We start from the raw sequence: 20,354 nt of genomic DNA, 5'->3' as shown, positions 1-20,354 counted from the left end.
GGAAATGGCCAGGGCGGCGGGCCGGCTCAGGGGGACCCGCAAGGCCCCGGGGCCAGACGGAGTGCCTGGCAAGGTTTTGCACATTGCGCTGGAACACCTCGGGGAACGCCTCCGCAGACTGTTTAACGACTGTCTAGCGGAGGGGCGTTTCCCCGGGGTGTGGAAGGAGGGGCGGCTGGTGTTGCTGAGGAAGGAGGGTCACCCCGTCGACTCTCCTTCCGGCCACCGGCCGCTCGTGATGCTGGATGAGGCTGGGAAGCTACTCGAGAGAGTATTGGCTTCCCGAATCATCCAGCATCTGGAGACGGAAGGGCCGCAGCTCTCCGAGAACCAGTTCGGGTTCCGGTCCGGGCGATCCACTCTGGACGCCCTGACCGCCCTGAAAAGGTTCTCGGAGGATGCGGCCGAGAGGGGACAGGGGGCGATGGCGGTGTCACTCGACATCGCCAACGCCTTCGGCTCCCTCCCCTTCGGAGTTATAGAGGAGGCACTTCGGTACCACGAACTGCCCCTCTATCTCCGGAGGATTGTGGGACACTACCTGCGAGAGCGGGTAGTGTCCTACATGGGGAGGGAGGGAAGAGAGGAGCGGCGGATGGCCTCCGGTGTTCCTCAGGGGTCCGTCCTAGGACCCCTGCTCTGGAACATCGGCTTTGACTGGGCCATCCGCGGGGAGGTGCTGCCCCGGATGGCTGTCATTTGCTACGCGGATGACACGATGATAGCCGTCCGGGACACCACCTGGAGGAAAGTCAAGAGGAGGGCGGAAGCCGGGGCCACCCTGTTGGTCCGGAGGATCGAGGCGCTCGGACTCCGCGTGGCACTCCACAAAACCGAGGCCCTCTGCTTCAAAGGGCCGAGGTGGAGAGTGCCCGCAGGAGCGACCCTCCGGATCAACGGGGACGAGGTCGAGGTTAAGGCCCGGATCAAGTATCTTGGCCTTATCCTCGATGGGGGTTGGCGTTTCGGAGATCACTTTCGGACGCTAACCCCCCGACTCGTCGGCGCGGCTTCCGCCCTCGCCAGGCTCCTCCCGAACCTGAGAGGTCCGGGCGTGCAGGTGAGACGACTGTACGCCATGGTCGTTCGCAGTATGGCCCTGTACGGCGCGCCGATATGGGCAGAAGCCCTTGACGCGCCAAACAGGGCCCTCCTCCGCAGGCCGCAGCGCATCGTTGCGGTGCGCGCATGCATGGCCTACCGCACGGTTGGCCATGCAGCGGCCTGCGCTTTGGCCGGCACTCCCCCGTGGGAGATAGAAGCGGGTGTGCTGGCCGAAGCGTACCGGGAGCGGGCCGAGCAGAGAGCTCGGGGCGAAGCCCCGGCTCCAGAGGAGCTCGCCCGGTCCCGGGCGGAGAGAAAGCGAGCGACCATAGAGCTGTGGGCTGCTGGCCTAGCGGACGCCGAATACGGCGCCCGCACCATAGAGGCCATACGCCCACGGCTCTCGGACTGGTGCGGGAGGCGCCACGGCGCAATCACATATAGACTTTCGCAGATGCTGACAGGCCACGGGTGCTTCGGGCGATACCTTCACCGAATACGAAGAGAGGAAAGGATGTCGTGCCACGAGTGCGGCGCTGATGAGGACACCGCGCAACACACCCTTCAGGTATGTACAGCGTGGTCCGAAGAGCGCCGCACTCTGGTAGCGGCGATTGGTGATGACCTCTCACTCCCAGGCGTAATTCGCGCCATGCTGGGCAGTGAGGGGTCATGGGAGGCGGTTTCCTCCTTCTGCGAAATTGTAATTTCGCAGAAGGAGGAAAGGGAGCGAGAGCGCGAGGATAATCCCCTCGCGCCCCCGCTCAGACGCAGGAGAGTGGGGAGAAGGAGGCGGGGTTTCGCCGCCGTACTTCTCCCCACAAACCATGCGTGAGAGGGAGGCCCCTTCAGGGCGATAACGCAGGCGGGGCCACGGAAGAAAGCTAAAGCGTTCCCGTGGCGCCCGCCATAATGCGTTAGAGGGCAGTCAGGTTTTAGTGGGTATTCCGGTCACCTTCTGTGGCCGGCGAGTCCCACACTCCCTACGCCATTGCACAGCCCGGCGTAGGCGTGCGTAAACGCATTTCCTGACTATAAAAAAAAAAAAAAAAAAAAAGGTTAGGTTAGGTTAGGTTAGGTTAGGTTAGGTTCCCCACCAACGGTTCCCGCCTTGTCGTGGCGGTGGGGCTCTAGTAACCGTGGCTGCCTCCCACGGTGAAGCTAAGAGGAACCAGGGTCGGCCTAGCGTGCAGGACCGGCTGTCTTGGGCCGGACTGGGCTGGTCTAGCGTGCAGGGCCGACCCACCCGGAGGAGGCTGCCAGAGGCGGACTGTGGGGTCCGCTTCGGAGCATGCCTGGAGGTGGGGCCGCGGGGGGTGCGGGTGGGTACTGGTTTATCCTGCCCCCTGCAGCCCTCGTGGCCGGATGTGTATGGTGGGGCCGCGGAGGGGTACTGGCATACCCAGCCCCTCCGCGGCCCGTAGGGTCAACGGCGGGGCCCGACATCGGACCCGCCGATGGTGGCTGGGGAGGCGGGGGTAAAACCTCGTCTCTCCGGCTTCCATAGCCCCGTGGTGGCAGGTTCGGGGGGACCTGTCACCCGCTTCGAAGGGCAAGGAGGATGGCGCGTATCGTTCCGGCGCGCCTCCCCTAAAGGATGGATGGTGGGTTCACCCACCCCAGTGGTGGAGCCGCTTCGGCGGCTAGCGCAGACGGGGCCGCGGAGGAGTGCGAAAGCGTGCCCGTAGCCCCGTCACCAATGCGCAGGAGGAACAGAGGTGGTTTAGCGGGTATGCTCCCACTAGGGGAGAGAATCTCGCATAACTTCGTGTCCCCCCCGGGGCATGTCGTATGCATAAAGCATTCCCCTCTTTAAAAAAAAAAAAAAAAAAAAAAAAAGGTTAGGTTAGGTTAGGTTAGGTTAGGTTAGGTTAGGTTAGGTTAGGTTAGGTTAGGTTAGGTTAGGTTCCACGGACCTGCTCGGTTGTCCGAGTGGGCGGAGAGGTGAACTCCGACGTGGCGCGTCCCCGGGTGGTGGATAGGGGAACGCCCCGGCCTTCTGCCGGGGTAGGGCTTCGGCCCCGCGAACCAAACGCCAACAAACCCGTAAGTCCGCACTGAGCGGAAACGGGGGCCCTGCGCTTATCGTGGGGCCGCGAGGAAGAAAACCTCTATAAAAAATTACCCTCAGGGGGGGTGGGGTTTAGGTAGGGTGGGGGGGGATTTTCCGCGGGGCTACACCGGATAGGGCCACCCATACCGGGCAGGCCCGCGGAAAATTGGGGAGGGCGGCCCCGGCGTGCACTAACCTGCCGTCGGGGAGGGGTGGGGGGGGCATCCGTCCGCAACTAGGGAGGGTACGCCGACCTCCCTAGATTTCCGTAGACCTAGTGGCTTTGGGGGGGCTTTTTTCTTTTTTTGTTTGTTTTTTCTTGCATTTTTTCGTTTTGGTCTTTTATATTTTTTGGTTATTTTTTGTTTGTTAAGGGGAATACCGCAACGACCTCGTAGAAGCGGCGCTATGAGTATGCGGGGCCACTAGGAGCGGAGCGCTTGCCTTAGCCGGCCGGCGCGCGAGAAAGGAAAACTCTATAAAAACCCGACAGTAAAGTCGTTAAAACCTACAGATACCTGGCGACCTCTGTAGTAAGAAGCCCCATTATCCGGAACGGGCGTCACCCGGTGGTGGAGTGTATATCGTCCCATAATCGTGGGAACAAGTATGGATATAAAAGAAAACAAAAGTAATGAGGAGGGGAACGTGATGAAGGAGTTGACGAAGGAGTTGAGGGTTGTGCTTACGCGCACCCCGATACCGGTAGGGCCTCAGGCCGACAGGAGGGTTTCGGAGTCCGACTCGGACGCGGCGGCGAGCATGGCGTCCGCTGCTAGTCGTGTTGGGTCCCTAGAGGTATTGAACCGGGACGATCTCGGTAGGTTCTGGAGTGAGGGTCGCGGGCAAAAGCGCCCCAGTGAAGTAGATATGGCAGGCTGGTCTGATGAGGAAAGGTCGGAGGCATCAGTTTGCATAGGGCCTCGTACAGAAAAGAGGGCCCAGGCGAAAGCAGCTAGGCAGCGGGCTGAGGAAGACCTCGCCAGGGAGGCAAATATCGCCCGCTTTCGGCGGGAGACCCGGGCTAAGTTGTTCCCGGAGCCCAAGCAGAGGATGGAAGAGAGGGGGGCAGCCCAGCTGCAGGAACAAGTAAAGGAGGACTTGGAGGTCATCACCAAGGTAGCCACCAAGTCCTCCAACCTGAAGGGTACATTCGTGCGGACCCTTAAGGACGCCGCGGCATCTATTAAGGAAGCCGTGGAAATCCTCGGGGCCCGCACAGTCACGGAAGAGACGCGGCATTTGCAGGCGGACAACGCCCGCCTAAGAGCCGAGATGGCCAGCCTCCGCAAGGAGCTGGCAGAGCTACGGGAGGAAATGCAGAGAGGGCGGACACAAGGTCCCGCCCCCACAGCCACGGACATGACCGCGGAGGCCGCCCCTACAGGGCCCTCCCAACTAGAGGAGATCTGTCGGACGGTGATGATCCAGGTGGGCGGGATGTTAAATGCCCGCCTGGCCTCGTTTGAAGACAGGCTCCTCCCGGAGAGAAGATTGCGGCCGCCGCTGGCAGCCGACAAGAGAAACAGCGGACGCTCTTACGCGGCGGCGCTCTCGGGGCCAGCACCGGTATCAGCACCGGTGCCAGCTCCACGAGTACAGGGCAAGGCGCCCCCAGCTCCGCCAGCCAAACCTGGCGCCAGCGGGCTCCCGCGGCAGGCGCCCGGTTCGTCCACGCAGCGCCCTGCGGCGTCCGCACAAACTCGTCCGTCCCAAGCCCAAGCGCGGGCTACAAAAGGAGGCAATTCTTCTACCCCGCATTCGGAGGGGGAGAAGAGAAAAAAGAAAAAGAAGAAGAAGAAGAAGACAAAAAGTAGTCCTCCACAGGGGCATCAGCAGCCGCCGCAGCCGCCGCAGCTTATTGAGTTCCCGTGGATTAAGGTGGGGCCTAAAAAGCGGCCCGACGCTATGAGTCGCGCCCGTAAGCTCCAAGCACCCCAGTCGTCAGCTGTCGTCCTGACGTTGCAACCGGGGGCGGAAGAGAAGGGCGCGACCTATGCGAAGGTGATTGCCGCGGCAAAAGAAAAAATTGACGTGGCGGAATTCGGTGGCCAGGGGGTCCGACTTCGAAAGGCAGCCAATGGAGGCCGCCTTTTCGAATTCCCAGGGGCCTCCAGTGGTGAAAAGGCGGACTCCCTGGCTCAAAAGCTGCGGGAGGTCTTAGGTAGCGAAGTCGTCCGGGTCTCCAGGCCCATGAAAATGGCTAGCCTACGGGTTACGGGTCTGGACGACTCCGTTACCAGTGCCGAGGTGGTCGCCGCTGTTGCGGCGGCAGGAGTATGTCCAGCGGAACAAGTGCGGGCTGGAGGAATAAACGCCGGCCGCGACGGACTTGGGTCAATCATTGTTACCTGTCCCGTCGCAGCTGCGAAAAAAATTGTAGAGGGCGGAAGGCTGCTCGTGGGCTGGGTGTCCGCGCAGATTCAGCTTCTGGACGCCCGGCCCCTTATGTGCTTTAAGTGTCACGAACGTGGGCACACGGTGGGCCAATGCAGCGAAGAGGTTGATCGCAGCGCTTTGTGTTATCGTTGCGGTCAACCGGGCCACAAGGCCCGCGAGTGCTCCGCGGCACTGTGCTGTGCGGTTTGCACTGCCGCTGGCAGGCCGGCAGGCCACCGCGCGGGCAGCAGAGCCTGCGTCTCCCCACCCAAGGGGAAAAAGAAGGGAGGAAAAGGCAGTTCGAGCCAGGTGGCCGGTCAGTCTTCTTCCTCGCCCCAGGCGGTAGCGCCAGTGGCTGAGGAGGTTCCAATGGTCGAAGGTTAAGAATGGACTTGAACCTCCTCCAGGCTAATATCAACCACTCCGCCAGAGCTCAAGACTTATTGTTCCAGAGTATGGCGGAGTGGGGGATCCACATCGCAGTGGTAGCTGAGCCCTACCGCGTCCCGTTAGGGGATGATTGGGTGGGGGACGTAGATGGTGTCGTGGCTTTGACGTCCCGGTCCATGGTGGGATCTCCGGCCTTCGCCAACGTTGTCCGAGGCCGGGGATACGTCTCCGCTCTTGTCGGCGACATCATGGTGGTCGGGGTGTACTTCTCGCCGAACCGGAGCCTCGCCGACTTTGAAGAGTTTATAGAAGAAGTCGGCGTTCTCATAGGCAGAAGTCACTCCGCCCGCGTGCTCGTCGCCGGAGACCTCAACGCCAAGTCAACGGCTTGGGGGTGCCCGGCGACGGATCCGCGCGGACAAGAGCTGGAGGAGTGGGCGACGGCGACCGGACTCACGGTCCTGAACCAGGGGTCGGTTAATACGTGCGTCCGGCGCCAGGGCGGCTCAATAGTAGACGTCACTTTTGCCGGTGCCGCTCTGGCACGACGTATTCGGGGCTGGGAGGTGCTGGAGAACGTGGAGACACTGTCGGACCATCTTTACATAAGGTTCGTTGTCTCCACGACTCCGGCCAACCCCACGGGCCCAAGCCGACCCTTGCGGGGGGATGGTCCCCGCTGGTCGCTCCCACGCATGGACCGCGACTTCCTTGTTGAGGTTGCCCTTGTTGAGGCGTGGTTCTCCGCACCGCGTGAGGACAACGTCACCGACGCCGTACAGGAGGCGGAGCGCCTCGGTGCTGCCATGACGCGCATTTGCGACGGCGCCATGCCGAGAGTGCGTTCCGCCCCCTCGAGGCAAGCGGCGTATTGGTGGTGTGCGGAGGTCGCCTCACTGCGCCGCTCATGTGTGGCGGCGCGGCGCCAATACACCCGCTGCCGTCGTCGAAGAAGGCACAACTTGGCCGAAGAAGAGCGACTCTACTCCCTCTACAGAGAGGCGGTAAAGGCTCTGCGGACGGCCATCGGTGTGGCCAAAGACAGGGCCAACGACGAGATGCTGGGGACTCTGGATAGAGATCCGTTCGGGAGGCCCTATAAGATGGTTCGGAATAAGCTTCGGTCCAGGGGTCCTCCCATTACCCGGAGTCTTCAGCCCCTCGTCGTGGAGTCGGTGGTCGCGGCGCTGTTTCCGCAAAGAGCCGAACACGAGGCGCCCTGCATGGCGCCTCCAACTGTAGAGGGAGAAGAGAGCCTAGGCGCGCCACCGGTCACGGAGGCCGAGCTCGGGGCGGCGGTGATGCGCATGCGCGCGAAAAATACCGCCCCAGGCCCTGATGGCATCCCCGGTCGCGCCTGGGCGCTGGCACTAGGGCCGCTCGAACAGTGGGTTCGGGCTTTGTTCTGCGCCTGTCTCGAGCAGGGTCAGTTTCCGGGAGAATGGAAGAAGGGAAAGCTGGTCCTGCTCAGGAAGGATGGACGCCCGGCAAACGAGCCGTCGGCGTACCGACCGATCGTGTTGCTGGACGAGGTGAGTAAACTTTTTGAGCGTGTGATCGCTGCTCGCCTCGTCCACCACTTGGAGACGGTGGGGCCGCACCTCAGCGCCAACCAGTATGGCTTCCGCAGGGGCAAATCCACCATCGACGCAATAGCGCGGGTGAAGGCCCTTGCGGACAGTGCGGTATCCCGGGGGGAGGTGTTGGTGGCGATATCTATTGACATCTCGAACGCCTTCAACACCTTGCCCTGGAGCTGCATCAAGGAGGCGCTGAGGTACCACACGGTCCCCCGGTACCTTCGGAGGATCGTGGCGGCCTACCTCTCCGAGCGATCGGTCGGGTACCCTACTAGTGGTGGCTGGTCAGAGAGGGAGATGTCGTGCGGTGTTCCACAGGGGTCGGTTCTTGGGCCCCTCCTGTGGAACATCGGGTACGACTGGGTCCTGCGCGGGGCCGTCCCGAGGGGTGTTAACGTCGTATGCTACGCCGACGACACCCTCGTGACGGCCTGTGGCAGCACGGACAGGGAGGCTCGAAGCAGAGCAACAGCCGGTGTGGCCCAAATAGTGGCCAGAATCCGAGGACTGGGATTGGAGGTAGCCTTACACAAATCTGAGGCCCTATACTTTCATGGGCCTCGAAGAGCGCCTCCAGCCCAGTCCGGAGTCGTGGTTGGCGGAGTTTCCATCGGCGTCGGGAACACAATGAAATACTTAGGTCTTGTTCTCGACAGCCGATGGAACTTCGAGGAGCACTTTCGGCGTCTCGTCCCAAAGCTCGTGGGAGCGGCTAGAGCCCTCAGTAGGCTCCTGCCGAACTTGGGCGGACCGAGCTCGCGGTGTCGCCGCCTTTACACAGGTGTGGTGCGATCCATGGCGCTCTACGGAGCGCCTATTTGGTCGGACGCTCTGACCGCCCGTACTAGGGCCCTTTTACGTGGGCCCCAGAGAATCATGGCGGTCAGAGTGATCCGAGGATATCGCACCATATCATGTGAGGCGGCCTGTGTGTTGGCGGGGACGCCGCCCTGGGATTTGGACGCCGAAGTGCTCGCCGGTGTTTACTGGCGGCGAGCGGATGCCCGTCTCCGGGGAGAACCCCCTCCCCCAGTGCAGGAACGTACGTGGCGGCAGGCGGCAGAGGCCGAACTTGTCGTTCAGTGGCAGGAGCGGCTTTTAACGCCGTCTGCCGGCCACCGCACAATTGAGGCGGTCCGGCCCGTCCTTGAGCTATGGACGGGCCGGAAGCACGGAGCTCTCTCTTTCCACCTGGTGCAGATCCTGTCGGGACACGGTTGCTTCGGCAGGTATCTGTGCAGGGTGGCGAGACGAGAGCCCACCGAGGAGTGTCACGAGTGCGGCCACGTGGAAGACACAGCGCAACATACGCTGGAGTCATGCACTCATTGGTCGACCCAGCGGGCCGCACTCGTGGCGGCAATAGGGACTGACCTCTCGCTGCCCGCCGTCGCTAATGCCATGGCGAGCAGCGACAGTTCGTGGCAAGCCGTCGCCTCCTTTTGCGAGGAGGTGATGACGCAAAAGGAGGCGGCTGAGCGGCGGCGGGAGGACGACGCAGTCGGCAATCCTCTCCGCCGCCGCAGGGCCGGGCGCAGGCAGCGTGCCCAAGACCGCCGCATGCCCCCATAGTGGCAGGGCTCCGGGCGGTGGACCTGAGATAGCCATCGCCCGCCGAGCGTCAAAATTGATCTCGAGGTGGAAGGCGCACTGTAATGTTCCCGGTGCGCCTTACATGAAGTTCGGGGACCCCAGGTCCCCACAAAGGAGGGTCTGCTTTGTCGGACGGCGCTGACCGGGTCGCGGAAGATTGCGCAAGTGTTCCCGTGACCCGGTCACCAGGCGCGTGGCGGAACGTCGTTGGGTTTTTAGTGGGTATTCCGGCCACTTCTTCTTGGCCGGCGAGTCCCACATACCCTCCCGGAAACGGGAGGGATGCGGAAATGCATTTTCCCAACGTAAAAAAAAAAAAAAAAAAAAAAAAAAAGGTTAGGTTAGGTTCCACGGACCTCCACGGACCTGCTCGGTTGTCCGAGTGGGCGGAGAGGAGTACTCCGACGTGGCGCGTCCCCGGGTGGTGGATAGGGGAACGCCCCGGCTTCGGCTGGGGTAGGGCTTCGGCCCCGCGAACCAAACTCTAGGGTCGGTCATCGTGTTGGGTGTTGCACATGACCGACCCACCTGGAGAGGGCCGTCAGTGGTGGGTCACAGCAGTGACTCCGCCCTGACCATGCCCAACCGGGGTCGCACCGGCAGATGCGACGTGGTGGGGCCGCGGGGGGTGTGGGTGGGTACTGGTTTATCCTGCCCATCTTACAGCCCTCGTGGCCGGATGTGGGGTGAGGTCGTGGGGGCTGTGGGTGGGTACTGGTTTACCATGCCCCCTGCGGCCCTCATGGCCAGATGTGAGGAGAAGTATGAATGTGTGATGGAGAGGCCGAGGGGGGATACTGGTTTTCCAGTCCCCTCTGCGGCACGTAGAGTAGGGTAGAGGGCGGGCCGATTGGTTCCGCCGGTGGGGGCTGGGGTGGTAGGACAAAAAAGATCCTGCCTCTCTGGCTTTCACCACTTAGGGAGAGGCGCTTCGGCGTCAGACGCGCGGCCCGAGCTTTGGTTATGGCTCAGCTGGTACAAAGCTCGGGTCATTGCGTTAAGGTGGGCATGAGGGTTTTTAGTGGGTATGGCTGAACGACTGTAGGCGAGTCCCACACTCCCTGCGCCATTGCACTGCCCGGCGCAGGGGTACGGAAGTGTATTTTCCCTCGTTACAAAAAAAAAAAAAAAAAAAGGTTCCACGGACCTGCTCGGTTGTCCGAGTGGGCGGAGAGGTGAACTCCGACGTGGCGCGTCCCCGGGTGGTGGATAGGGGAACGCCCCGGCATATTGCTGGGGTAGGGCTTTTTTCGCCCCGCGAACCAAACACCAACAAACCCGTAAATCCGCACTTAGCGGAAACGGGGGCTCTGCGCACTGAGCGTGGGGCCGCGAGGAAGAAAACCTCTATAAAAAATTACCCTGGTGGCAACACCACACTTGGTCGCCCACTGGTCTTCATGATCGGTGGACGCCAAGTAAACCGTAATCCGCACTGAGCGGACCGGGGGCCCTGCGCACTGAGCGTGGGGCTGCGAGGAAGAAAACCTCTCTAAAAAATTACCCCTTTCTGGGCGGAAACGCCCCGCGCGGCGGCTGGCTTCGGCCACCGTCGGGCAAACCGTAAACCCGCACGGAGCGGGAACGGGGGCTCCGCGCACTGAGCGCGGGGCTGCGAGGAAGAAAACCTCTATAAAAAATTACCCTAATCCCAAGCATCGCCGCCCGGCGAAGGGATGAATCGTTGGTGGGAGACCAGCGGCGAGGGCGGCAACACCGGGGGGGGCTTTTAAGGGGAATAAAAAACATGAACACGACGAACAAAGAAAAAACTACCCGGGAGGGTCCCGTTCGCGGGGAATCCCTTGGTGGGTCGGACAGCCGGCCCATCGGCCCCATTGTATACGGGGGGGCCATTCGCCGTGTGGAGGAGGAGAGTAGGATAGGTTCAGCAGGAGGAAGTAAAGAGAAGGAGAGAGAGAGAGTGAGGAGGCTGTCAGATTCAGACTCAGACAGCAGAGACTCCATGGCAAGCGCTTCCAGCCGCTTTGCTTCCATGGAGTCCCTAGACCAGGAAGGTGCGGGAAGATTCTGGAGTGAGGGCCGCGGCCAGAAGAGGCCCAGAGATAAGGAGTTGAGCGGCAGCTCCACAGACACCCCCGCCAAAGGGGTACACAAAAGAAGGGGACGCGGCCGTCCGCCAACCACCGGCGAGTACGTCGGGCTGGCGGCCGCCAAAGAATCATTGAGAAAGGCGACAGAGGCGGAGATGAGGGCACGAGCCGAGGCGGAACTCCTTGACTCAGTTCTGGAAGCCCGCAAGACTCGATCGGCTCTGGTCACGGCAGGTCCATCAAATGCCGCGCCACTGGAAGTTGAAGAAGACACGGCGACCACCGTCCTCAAACGGATCGGATCCAGCCTCGACGTAGTCGAAAGAGTGGCGAAGAAATCGTCAAACCTTAAGGGAACCTTTGTGCGCGCACTACAGGATGCCGTCAGCGCCATTAAAGAGGACGTCGCCGGCCTCGCCCAGAGGTCGGTATCGGATGAGACGCGCGCCTTGCAAGCAGATAATGCCCGCCTGCAAGCTGACATGGCCAGCCTCCGCAAGGAGCTGAATGAGATGCGCCAGGAGATGGAGAGGGTGCGGAAGCAGGGTTCCGCCAATGCCCTCATGGATACGACAATGGAGGCCGTCCCTGTCCGGCCCCCACAACCACAACCAGAGACCTCTCTTGAGGATATTTGCAGGACGGTAATGGTCCAGGTGGGCGGTATGCTCAATGCCCGCCTGGCTTCCCTAGAGGATAGGTTGCTCCCCGAAAGAAACCTGCGACCACCATTAGCGTCGGACAAGAAGAAGGAGGCCCGCACGTATGCGACTGCAACCGCGGAGCCCACACCCGTACCATCTTTGGGTGCTCAAAAAACAGCTGGGACAAAGGTGCCCCCGGCACCAGCACAGCCCGGTCCCAGTGGACTCAAGCGCCAGGCGCCCAACGTGCCCAAGAAGAAAAATAAGAAAGACTCCAAAAAAGGAGCCAAAAAGAAGGAGAAAACTCGGCCGTCGACTAGCGAGAACTCAAAGTCCTCCCCTGTCGCCCCCGTAGCACCATCAAATGCCGCCCCTCCTCGTCGTCCTCCAAATCCAGACGCGCTCGAGGAGAACTGGGTAACTGTAGGGAGAAATGGAAAGGCACAACGACAAAAGTCGAAAGCGGCTCCCACGCAGGCACCAACATCTGCGCCTGCACCGCGACCGCAGAGACTAAAAGTACCTCGAAGCTCTGCCGTTGTCGTGACGCTTACCGAAGCGGCAATCAATAAGGGGCTAACATATAGTAGTGTCTTGAAAGAGGCGAGATCAAAGCTCGATCTAAAAGAGGTGATAGGTATAGAAGCGGTGCAATTCCGTCGGGCGGTTACCGGGGCCACTATCATCCGCATCCCCGGTGCCACCAGCGCCCCGAAGGCAGACATCCTGGCGCAGAAGCTCCAGGAAATTTACCAAAACGACGATATCAAGGTCTCCAGACCCGAAAAAATGATAGACATCAAGATCGAAGGTCTGGACGACTCGACTACACCTGAGGAGGTCAAAGAGGCCATAGTCAAAAAAGGGACATGTGCGGCAGACCAGGTCCGAACTGGCCAACTCCGCCAGAACAGATCTGGCCTATTCGACATCTGGGCTCAGGTCCCTGTTACAGTAGCGAAGAAAATAGCGACGGGCCGCTTCTTAGTGGGCTGGGTGGCTGCCAAGGTCACCATCGGCAGACCCAGAGAACTACGATGCTATCGCTGCATGCAACAAGGGCATGCAGCTAGTCAATGTGAAGCAGAAGATCGTAGCCAACTCTGCTATAAATGTGGACAAGAGGGCCACAAGGCCGCATCCTGCCCGTCGCAACCGAACTGCATCCTGTGCGCGGCGGCGGGCAAGGATGCCAAACACCGGCTGGGGAGTCTAAATTGCTCGGCGCCCAGAAAGACGGTTAATAGGAGATCGCTGGTTTTCCGCCGCAGCGCTGCCCCACCGAGCGGGGAACGTATGGAGGTTGTCGAAGCCACACGTGATTGATATGGCTATACAAGTTTTACAAGCGAATCTAAATCACTGCGCCAGAGCTCAAGATTTATTGATCCAGAGCCTGGCGCAGTGGTCAATTAATATAGCGGTGATTTCGGAACCATATTCGGTTCCGAATAGAGGCAATTGGGTGGGAGACCTCGATGAATTAGTGGCCCTTTACACCCAAGCCGACCACCCAATTGTCTCACACAAAAAAGGTAGAGGATGCGTAGGCGTCAAATCCGCCGGCGTCGCGGTGATTGGGGTCTATTGCTCGCCGAACCGGTCGCTGGCGGATTTTGACGCCTACCTAAATGAAGTCGACACCCTGATCCAATGGGGGCAACCGCTGGATATTGTTGTGGCCGGGGACCTCAATGCAAAGTCCAGGGCTTGGGGTTCCTCGGTCTCGGATTGTCGTGGCGAATTACTGCTCGAATGGATGGCCCAACATAACTTGGTGCCAATGAACACAGGCACGGAGTACACGTGCGTGCGCATGCTGGGCGGGTCCATTGTGGACGTCACGCTCGCAAATCCCGCACTGGCATGTCGCATGCAGAATTGGAGGGTCTTGGTTGGGGTGGAGACATTATCGGATCATCGCTACATCCGGTTCGATATTCTCCCCTCGCCAACACCCCCCCCTACTAGTCGAAACACCGCCATTCCCCCGGAGATTGGTCAGATGTGGTCCGTAAGATCGTTGGACAGGGAAGTAGCCGAACTTGCTACCATCGTCGGCACCTGGTCGCAAAGAATGGACGATAAGGAAATAAATGACGGCGTGAACTGGCTGACGGAGACATTGGCGCACATCTCCGACTGCGCCATGTCAAAAGTCCGGCCGTCACCGAGGCGACAAAATCGAGTGTACTGGTGGTCGGAAAACCTTTCACGGTTGCGTACTGCCTGTGTGGTTGCCCGCCGCCGGTACACCCGATATCGTAGAAGACACCCAGGATGGGATGAGTCGGAGGAACGGAATCTCTACGCTACATACCAGGAAGCCAAAAAGGCCCTACGGTGTGAGATCACCGCTTCCAAAGACCGGGCCTGGGAGGAGTTCTTGAGTAGTCTAGAGTCGGACCCATGGGGCCGGCCGTACAAACTCGTTATGAGTAAGCTGCGCCCCTGGGCTCCCCCACTTACTTCAACTCTAGATCCAGCACTTTTAACATCTGTAGTGTCGACACTCTTCCCTCCCAGTGCCCGTAGTACCGGACTTGACCTTCCCGACTCGATATCTCCCGGTTCTGTCCCGGGGGTATCCGAGTCGGAAATTAACTCGGCGAAGACAAAAATGCAGAGTAAGCGCACCGCCCCAGGACCCGATGGGATACACGGGAAGGTGCTTGCTCTGGCAATTCATCACGGCTTAGACGACCAACTCAAGACACTGCTAACCAAATGTCTCGAGGAGGGAAATTTCCCAACAAAGTGGAAAACGGGAAGGCTGGTCCTGCTGAGGAAGCCCGGGAAACCAGAGGACTCTCCGTCGGCCTATCGCCCGATAGTGCTGCTTGACGAGGCCGGCAAGTTGTTGGAGAGGATAATTGCCGGTCGCGTCAACGAACATCTATCCTCAGTGGGACCGGACTTGGCCGACACCCAATATGGGTTCAGACAGCAGCGTTCCACAATTGACGCTATTTCCAAACTGAGGGACATATGTGAAGAGGCGAAATCCAAAGGCGGGGTAACGATAGCAGTGTCGCTTGATATCGCCAATGCGTTCAATACCCTGCCCTGGGATAGTATAATGGCGGGACTAGAACACCATAACGTCCCCCTGTACCTGCGACGAATAATCAATTGTTACCTGCGGGACAGGAAAATCGTGTTTCCCACACAAGATGGTTGGGAAAACTACAACATCTCTTGTGGAGTTCCACAAGGGTCGGTCTTGGGCCCACTCTTGTGGAACATTGGATATGACTCGGTGCTGCGGGGAGCGCTCGTCCGCGGAGTGCAACTCATTTGCTACGCGGACGATACGCTTGTCGTAGCCACAGGCTCTGACTTTAGAGAGGCAAAACTGCGGGCCACTGCTGGGGCTGCACACGTTTCGGCAAAGATCCGCAGTTTGGGCCTGAGGGTCGCCCTTGATAAATCAGAGGCGATCCTCTTCCAAGACAGTAGAAGAGGAGTGCCCCAGTCGGGGCTCGAAATCATAGTCGGGGGTACTTCGATTCCCATCCGAAGCACCATTAAATATCTAGGTCTTACCCTCGACTCAAAATGGACTTTTAGACCGCATTTTGCGGAACTAGCCCCGAAGCTCGACGCCACAGCTGCGGCTTTAAGCCGCATTTTACCAAACATCGGTGGCCCGAGCTCAAAACGACGCCTCCTATTTGCGGGAGTGCTGAGGTCGAAGGCCCTATACGGTTGTCCGGTTTGGGCCAACGACCTCTGTACACAGAACAGGGCGATGATACGGCGGTCGCAGCGTGCTGTGGCGATCAGGGTCGCGAGGGCATACCGCACGGTGTCGTACGATGCTGGGTGTGTCATCGCGGGCCTGTTGCCGTGGCACCTGGACGCGGCCGCCCTAGCGACGGTTTACTGGCGTAGAGCTGGCAAGCGTGCAGAGGGCGAAGAACCATCCTTGGAGGAGATAAAAGAGTGGAGAATCCGTGCCCAAAATAGGGCCATGGATAAATGGAAAGAGGAGTTAAGAACATCCAGGGCTGGGTCGTGGACGGTGGATGCGATCCGCCCGAGACTCAAGGACTGGCTGAACAGGCGGTGGGGGCACCTCTCCTACCGGCTGGTGCAGATGTTGACTGGCCACGGCTGTTTTGGCAAGTATCTGCACCGAATTGCTGGTAGGGAACCAACATCTAGGTGTCACCACTGCCCGGAAGACAGCGACTCCGTCGCCCATACCTTATTTGACTGCCCGGCATGGGAAACCGAGAGGAGACCCATCGCCGCACTCACCGGAATTGACGCGTCAACACTCGCAGAGGTTATCAACAAGATCCTTCAATCTGAGGACGCGTGGAAGGCATTCCACGAGTTCTCGGAGCGAGTGTTGGCAATAAAGGAGAACGCCGAGAGGGAGCGCGAGACCGATCCGGAATCCGCCCCTCTCCGGAGAAGACGAACAGGCCGTCGCCGGCGCACCTATCTGCGTCAGGCGTAGGCCTCTGTAAATATATCAATCGTTGTACATACATATATACATAAATATAGATATAGATATAGTTATAGAATACATCTGTATATATAATTGTAAATATAGATATACGTGTATATATATTAAAACTTAAGGTGTAAGCATAGTATTAATATTGATATTAGCAATAATAGTAGTATTAGTATTAAGAATAATAATAAGGAGTCTACATAGTCTTAGTATTAATAATATTAGGAGTAATAGTATTAGTATTAAGAACATTAAGGAGAGTTGCATAAACGCGACAGCGCATATCCAAAACCCGGTTATGGCATACGCTGGTACAGGTAATGGATAAATGCGATAAGGCGGGCCCGAGGGGTTTTAGTGGGTATGGCCGAACGACTTTAGGCGAGTCCCACACTCCCTGCGCCACTGCACATATTGGCCCGGCGCAGGGGTGCGTAACTGCATTTCCCCTCTGACAAAAAAAAAAAAAAAAAAAAAAAAAAAAAGGTTAGGTTAGGTTAGGTTAGGTTAGGTTAGGTTCTCGGGGCGAAGCCCCGGCTCCAGAGGAGCTTGCCCGGTCCCGGGCGGAGAGAAAGCGAGCGACCATAGAGCTGTGGGCTGCTGGCCTAGCGGACGCCGAATACGGCGCCCGCACCATAGAGGCCATACGCCCACGGCTCTCGGACTGGTGCGGGAGGCGCCACGGCGCAATAACATACAGAATTTCCCAGATTTTGACAGGTCACGGCTGCTTCGGGCGGTACCTTCACCGGATACGAAGAGAGGAGAGGATGTCGTGCCACGAGTGCGGCGCTGATGAGGACACCGCGCAACACACCCTTCAGGTATGTACAGCGTGGTCCGAAGAGCGCCGCACTCTGGTAGCGGCGATTGGTGATGACCTCTCACTCCCAGGCGTAATTCGCGCCATGCTGGGCAGTGAGGGGTCATGGGAGGCGGTTTCCTCCTTCTGCGAAATTGTAATTTCGCAGAAGGAGGAAAGGGAGCGAGAGCGCGAGGATAATCCCCTCGCGCCCCCGCTCAGACGCAGGAGAGTGGGGAGAAGGAGGCGGGGTTTCGCCGCCGTACTTCTCCCCACAAACCATGCGTGAGAGGGAGGCCCCTTCAGGGCGATAACGCAGGCGGGGCCACGGAAGAAAGCTAAAGCGTTCCCGTGGCGCCCGCCATAATGCGTTAGAGGGCAGTCAGGTTTTAGTGGGTATTCCGGTCACCTTCTGTGGCCGGCGAGTCCCACACTCCCTACGCCATTGCACAGCCCGGCGTAGGCGTGCGTAAACGCATTTCCTGACTATAAAAAAAAAAAAAAAAAAAAAGGTTAGGTTAGGTTAGGTTAGGTTAGGTTAGGTTAGGTTAGGTTAGGTTAGGTTAGGTTAGGTTAGGTTAGGTTAGGTTAGGTTAGGTTCCACGGACCTTTCCGGACCTTGACGTTTCCGGGTGTGCGCTACGGGAGCGCGGAAATTTGAGGTCTTGGGCACAGACAATGGCCCACAAGCTGACGCCCTCGCTGAGAGGCTGACGCAAATCTTCAACAAAGACACAGTTCGGATCTCTAGGCCGGAAAAAACAACGGAAATAAAAATATCCGGTCTAGACGATTCAACAACCGTCGAGGAGGTGCTGGCGGCGGTTGTCGATGCGGGAGGCTGTCCAAAAGAAAGTCTTAAATGTAGTGGCGTCGTCAGGGACAGATTCGGTGTAGGACATGCCTGGGTGGAATGCTCAGTAGCGACTGCGAAACGGGTGGCTGCAGTAGGTCGGCTGACAATATCGTGGGTGTCGGCCAGCGTCATGCTGCTTGAGCCAAAACCACTGCGTTGCTATCGATGCCTGCAGAAGGGGCATGTTAGAGCGCAATGCAGTGCAGAGACAGATAGGAGCAAGTTGTGTTTCCGATGCGGGGCAGAGGGCCACAAGTTTAAGGAATGCTCGGCCAAACCGCACTGTTCCATCTGTGCTGCGGCCAAAAAACCGGCGGATCACAAACTGGGTGGCAAGGGCTGTTCTGCTCCAGCCCCCAAAGTCACAAGAGGGAAGATACAGCCAAAACCAGCACAACAGGCGTCAGTAGAGGTTGCTATGGAGACGGACGAAATTGGCACCAGAAATGGCTCTCCAAATCTTACAAGCCAATCTTAACCACTGCGCGCGTGCTCAAGACCTGCTCTTACAGAGTATGGCTGAGTGGTCGACGCAGTTAGCTGTGGTGTCCGAACCCTACTTCGTTCCCATTAGGGATGACTGGATAGGGGATGAGGAAAATCTTGTTGCGCTCATTGTGCCCCGGTCCATGAGTTCCCCGACTCTTGATGGGGTTCAAAAGGGCCGCGGGTACGTGGGTGCTACAGTCGGTGGAAATTTGGTCGTCGGCGTATATTGCGCCCCTAGCAAAAGCCTCGCAGAGTTCGAGGGTCTTCTCGATCGCATCGGAATCCTCGTCGGCAGAAATCACACCCGTTCCGTGCTGGTAATGGGGGATTTCAATGCCAAGAACACTGCCTGGGGTGGCACGGCCACGAACGCCCGGGGTGCTATACTTGAGGAGTGGGCCTTGACCATGGGACTCTGCCTCCTAAATAGGGGGTCGAGACCTACATGCGTCCGGCCGCAGGGCAGTTCCATCGTGGACTTATCGTTCGCCTGCCCTGCAACAGCGAGACGGGTGTGCGGTTGGGAAGTGGTGGAAGGTATGGAGACACTATCTGACCACCGTTACATCCGTTTCTCAATATCGGAGACACCAACGGCCCCAGTACATCAGGGGCCGGAGTCGCTGCACCGGGACACTCCACGGTGGGTGGTGAAGCGACTCAACAAGGACGTACTAACTGAAGCTGCCCAGGTCGAAACATGGTCGCCTGCGGACAGCTCCCTGGACATAGACGAAAGGGCTGCCGCGCTGCGTGCGTCGATGACTCGCGTATGTGACGCGTCGATGCCGCGGCAAGGCCCCCCACCCCGGAAAAGACAAGTGTACTGGTGGTCTACAGAGATAGCAGCAATGCGCACTGTGTGCGTAACTGCTAGACGCCAGTACCAACGACAAAGACGGAAAAGACAACGAGACGAAATCGCCGAGGCGAGCTTACATAACATCTATAAAGCCGCAAAACACGATCTGAGCCGAGCGATATGCCAAGCGAAAGACAGGGCGCGAGAGGAAATGATCGAGACTTTGAATCAAGATCCGTGGGGTCGCCCCTACTTGATGGTCCGTGGGAAACTCCGGACGCGGGCATCACCTCTGACGCAAAGCCTCCAGCCCCAACTGGTGCAGGAAGTGGTGACATCCCTCTTTCCAAATAGAGAGGCTCACACGCCGCCTTACAGGATTCCGAACACCAGGAATGAAAATCCTGATTCCGTCGAGGACATTCCACCAGTCACCCCCGGCGAGTTTGGGGCTGCGGTTCACCGGCTACGTGCCAAAAGCACGGCCCCAGGGCCGGATGGCATACCGGGTCGTGCTTGGGTACTAGCCGCGGACATATACGAGGAAAGAGTTGTTGAGCTGATGGGTGATTGCCTCGCACAAGGACGATTCCCCCTGCTTTGGAAGAACGGCTCCCTGGTCCTCCTTAAAAAAGAGGGTCGGCCTGTCGATTCTCCTGCAGCGTACCGGCCAATAATTTTACTCGACGAGATGGCGAAGTTGTTTGAGCGGATTATCGCCAACCGCCTCGTCAACCACATGGCGACGGTCGGCCCGGACCTGGACGACAAGCAATTTGGCTTCAGGCCGGGCAGGTCTACCGTCCATGCGATCATGCGGGTGAAGAAGATAGCGGAGGAAGCAATTGCCCAGGGCGAGGTCGTTCTTGCGGTGTCCCTTGACATCGCAAACGCCTTTAACACCATGCCCTGGAGTTGTATCATAGAGGCCCTCCGCTACCATCAAGTGCCGGAGTATTTGTGTCGGATTGTGGCCGACTACCTATCATCTAGGTCGGTCTCATTCAGAAGTCGGGACGAGTGGTGTCGTCATGAGGTCACGTGTGGCGTACCGCAGGGCTCGGTCCTCGGTCCTCTCCTATGGAATGTGGGCTACGACTGGGTGCTGCGGGGCGCTAATATCCGAGGCGTAGACGTCACCTGCTACGCAGACGACACCCTAATAACGGCGCGGGGACGCACGCACCGAGAATGCGC

General features: G+C 58.9%; 2 protein-coding genes across 2 annotated transcripts; both read left to right on the top strand.

The window, feature by feature from the left end:
• The first annotated feature begins 3,706 nt into the window (after window positions 1-3,706).
• On the top strand, window positions 3,707-5,860 carry LOC106708943 (protein MLP1 homolog). Its single transcript, XM_014500563.2, has one exon. It carries the CDS (start codon window positions 3,707-3,709, stop codon window positions 5,858-5,860), a length of 2,154 nt encoding a protein of 717 aa, XP_014356049.2.
• A 4,926-nt stretch (window positions 5,861-10,786) lies between these two features.
• LOC123721403 (neurofilament heavy polypeptide-like) lies at window positions 10,787-13,063 on the top strand. The gene has a single exon (XM_045680068.1). It carries the CDS (start codon window positions 10,787-10,789, stop codon window positions 13,061-13,063), a length of 2,277 nt encoding a protein of 758 aa, XP_045536024.1.
• Window positions 13,064-20,354: the final 7,291 nt, after the last annotated feature.

This window comes from Papilio machaon, chromosome 11 (assembly GCF_912999745.1).
Source record: "Papilio machaon chromosome 11, ilPapMach1.1, whole genome shotgun sequence".
NCBI lineage: Eukaryota > Metazoa > Arthropoda > Insecta > Lepidoptera > Papilionidae > Papilio > Papilio machaon.
The sequence above is the reverse complement of the archived record's forward strand: the minus strand, read 5'-3'. Positions and strand labels throughout refer to the sequence as shown.

Excerpts from the sequence above, each read along its gene's own strand:
- LOC106708943 (XM_014500563.2), top strand. The coding sequence starts at position 3,707 with ATGGATATAAAAGAAAACAAAAGTAATGAGGAGGGGAACGTGATGAAG.
- LOC123721403 (XM_045680068.1), top strand. The coding sequence starts at position 10,787 with ATGAACACGACGAACAAAGAAAAAACTACCCGGGAGGGTCCCGTTCGC.